The sequence below is a fragment of the Vairimorpha ceranae genome (genome assembly GCF_000988165.1).
Source record: "Vairimorpha ceranae strain PA08 1199 chromosome Unknown NODE_191, whole genome shotgun sequence".
In the NCBI taxonomy this organism is placed as follows: Eukaryota; Fungi; Microsporidia; family Nosematidae; genus Vairimorpha; species Vairimorpha ceranae.
Genome location: NW_020169486.1, coordinates 457 through 4694, shown reverse-complemented (window position 1 = coordinate 4694; position 4238 = coordinate 457). Strand labels below are relative to the sequence as shown.

General features: G+C 26.5%; 1 protein-coding gene across 1 annotated transcript; it reads left to right on the top strand.

Annotated features, from left to right (window-relative positions):
- Positions 1-2567: 2567 nt before the first annotated feature.
- Positions 2568-2696, top strand: AAJ76_1910002127 (hypothetical protein; the record flags this gene model as incomplete). Its single annotated transcript, XM_024474372.1, has 1 exon — positions 2568-2696. The coding sequence occupies one exon, from the start codon at positions 2568-2570 to the stop codon at positions 2694-2696; it is 129 nt and encodes a 42-aa protein (XP_024329618.1).
- Between the last annotated feature and the right edge of the window lie 1542 nt (positions 2697-4238).

Below are 4238 nucleotides of genomic sequence, written 5' to 3'. Positions count from 1 at the left end.
ATAATTATTTACACAAAAGATTTATTCTTAAATGTGCAGATATTTCAGAGCTGTTATACAGGTAAATTAAACAAGTGTTTATGATCTTACAACACTATAAATTAATCTTAGGGCGATATTCTTTAAAGCTATGGCTTTCGATTTTCAAGATTAAGATTTGCTGTAGTTTAGAGCTATTTAATTTAAAATATTTTTTAGGCAGACATTTCAAATATAATCTGTCAGCCGACGACGCAAGAGTTGTTCTAAGACTATCCGTAAGACAAGAATTCAGAAAAAGAACGAGGATTAATCAAAAGAAGTGACAGCAAAAAAAATATTCACTAAATAATGATCAAAGCATTGAATCTTTTAATCTAGGAGTCACAAAAAGTGATATTTGGAAATGTTAAAGACCTCATCGTGTATTTAATATAATATGAGTATTTAAAGATATACCTTAACTATAGGCTGAAAAAGAAACACACTGAAAACAAAACAACTCTTGAAGAAAAGACAATCGAACTCCTGAAGGAAACAGGAAACAAACTCTCAATTAATAGCATTCATTCAGACCTTTTACATTCCCCGACATCTCAGAGAGGGGGTCTCACATAATCAACTAAATTAGATGACGTAAAGAAGCTAATGACTTTCTTACAACTATGTACAATCAGCTGCCAGGAAGCTTGTATTTCATCCTTAATATATAAAAAATTTTTGGGATGCTCTCGGTCCCATTAAATTAAATGGTTAATTTCTACAAATATAAATTAAGAAATTTCGCCACAGAGAACTAAAATATCATGTGAAAAATTTACTACGATGGTATTTTAACACATTAATGTTGTTTAATCTAATTTAAAGTATTTTATTATAAAAAATTATAATTTCTTTTACTTCAACAAAATCATAGTAAAAATATTATCAAAAGGTTACTATTACAAGAATTTTAAAAATAAATATTCTGTTATATTCTATTATTTTATTAAACCCTATCTTATGTTAAGCACTAATATATTCTTAAAAAACAAAAGCATTCTAAAAAATTGCTTCAGGTTTGAAATTAAATAACAGGCTGGGATGCACCCCGATGGAAGACAGCCTTCAAATTAGCAAGTACTTTGATAAACTTTTCCAATATTAAAACGTGTTTTGCATATTGTTACATTAATGTCAGTGACTTTTTTGGTTTGCTTGCTTTCAACGTTCTTTATTACCTCACCATTAAAAATTTTTATTTATATTAAAAAAATTAAATTAGTCACCCAAACAAATTAAATAAAAAATTCATTAATTTGGGTTATACCACAACTAGTCTCGTTTCATTTAGGATAACACTTTTATTTAAAAAAATCGTTTTTGAGCATTTTGTATTTTCAAAAATTTTAAATATTTTTTAATTTTTTATTTGAGCATCGATTGTTATTTGTATAGTTAAATATTTTTATGATCTTTTTTTAAAGATTCTCTTGTTCTCTTCATAAAATTATTTGTTTAAACTTCTTTTTTTTTAATAAAAAATTCATTCGCTCGCATTACATTCTTTGAAGTTTTGTAAATTTACTTAATTTTATCTTAATAGCTTTAATGGAACAGAATATGTCTAATTAATATAAATTACAAAACATTGTCTTTTATACAAAAAAATTTTATGCATAAAAAAAGGTTTAAGAAACTATATATATTTATTTTTAAGCGAAGAAATTTAACAAACTTGTAACAAAATAAGACATTAAGCCTGTTAAATATAGTCAAATAAATTAAGCAGAAATATTTGAAGTTTTAACATCTAATTAATATTTCATATATTATTTAGTGCTTTTTCGATATATGATAACATAAGTAAATTCCTTTTTAGTTTTCTTTCAATAATTTTTTTTTAAATCATCTTCTAAGGCTGTCTAAATTTCCGATAAATCCTCGAATAACTTTAACGAGCTTAATGTTCAAATCTTCGAAAAAGCATCCCTTTTATGATTGCTACAACAGCATCAGCATACGTTTCTTTGCTCTGATGCTTGGAAAAAAAATTTCACACGCTTCTTGATTTTAATTAAGAACATAAATTATAGAGTCTCTAATATTTCGGGACAGAGGTAACTATAAATAATTTTTGTCTATGATATTCAGTTAAAACATCAATATAATACTTTTTCAATATATTTCTTAATATTTAGAGATGCAATAATAAGCTTTGAGTCAATAACACGAAACCTTTTTCGGTATTCAGGGTGTACTTAATGATTTGTGTATTCTTCAAATGCAACATCATTATGAAGTTGATCTAACACAGTATCTTTTAGAGACATCCTAGTTGATACATTTAGATTTAGTTTAAGAATGCATGTGTACTTAAGGATTGCAAATACAGTAGTGGCAAAAAAAGGAATATTTGAATAGTATAGTAATCATACACTTTATAGCTACATCATTTGATTTTTTTTACTTTGATAGGAAGTTTGAAATACACTGAAAGAAATTTACAATGTCTTTTTAAAACTTCTTTGGTATTAACAGAAAATTTTTTATTTTAGGTGGCGGGAAAATTTTATTTAAAACTATAGAAAACTTAATTTTTGTCCCCTATGACAAAAAAAGCATCTTTGAATGAAAAGTTAGAGATTAACTTTCTTAGAAATTGCAAAAAAGTTCTTGATAAGTCAATTGACAGTTTCAAAAATAAAGAAAAAAAATTAATGAAACAGGACAATTAGAAAGAAAGTCGGATTTTGGTAGGCCTTCATTACTTAATAGCAATGATATATCTTATTTGAAAAAAAAACAAATGCGGATCCACAAATTGGAAGTATTAAGCTTGCTGTAGAACTCAAGAAAATAGCTAAAAAAAATATATCTCTTCGATGTATACGAAATAATTTGTGTAAAATAGGATTGCATGTAAAAAACCATTTCTGTCTAAAAAGCATATCATGGTAAGAAAACAATAGGCAAATAAACATGCTTGCTACTCTGATAAGAGATGGAATCGGGTTATTTTAGTGATGAAACAAAGATAAATCTATTTGGCTCTGGCGGAAGAGTTTATGTGCGAAGAAAAGTTGGTCAAAGATATAATAAAAAAAATTTAAAACCCACAGTAAAACATGGTGGTGGTACATCATGGTTTGGGGATTTTTTTCGAGTGCAGGTGTTGGAATATATGTATAATTGACGGTAAAATGAACAGCGAAGTATATTGTAGAATTTTAGATACACGTCTTGCGCCTTCCGTAAAAAAACTTAATTAAAAAATTATATTTTGCAGCAAGATAACGATCCGAAGCATACAAGTAAATGCACCAGAGATTATTTGTCAGATAAAAAAATTTTGACATTAGATTGGCCTGCACAATCACCAGATATAAATCATATAGAAAATTTATGGCATGTTCTTAAAGTAGAAGTAGGGAAAAGGAAACAAAAAATATAAATGAATTAAAGAAATGTGTTGAAGAAAAGTGGAATAAGATAGATGTAGATATGTGTAAAAAGTTGGTAAAGAGCATGAACAGTAGGTGCAATGAATTTTTAAGAGTGAAAGGTGGACATAATAAATTTTAAAAAAAATATTCCCTTTTTTTGCCAGCTTTTATTTATTTAACTAATTAAAGCATTGTGTTAGCGTAATAAATAAAATAAACTACTTAAACAGTTATAAATGTTTGTAGCTTCTTTTAAAATGGCAATAACCTTTTATCATATGAAATTTTTAATTGCAAAATTAAATGTTCGTTTTTTTTTGCCACTACTGTATAAAAATTGTTGTTGATACCAGACATATTGATAAAATATGCAAGCTTTTTTTCAATAACATTAATGGGTAAAAAGTATATTTCTTTTATCTATCCTGTGGTTCTGCACCACTTGTTGGAATTCCCACATGTTGAAAAATATTATTGTTTTACCTTTAAACTAAAAAGAAAGTAAAAAACGTTTAATTTAATTTTATTAAGTTTCTTAAACCGTTTGTGAGCCCAGACAAAGTTATTGGCTGTAGATTATATCTGTTTAGTAAATCTCTAATTATACAGTCAATTAATAAATACTTTCTTTTCTTGCAATCTTTGGGCCTCCGCCCATTAATCATAATAATTCAACTAAATTAGAGATCATAATCTTTTTTAATACATTTATTACTTCGTAACAGTTAGGATTGGGTTTATTGATAAGCCTGTTTATTTTAGAATGGAATTCTTTTAAGATGCTGTTTGTTCTAGGTCCAAAATTATTACTATATTATCAAATCTCTTTTTTAA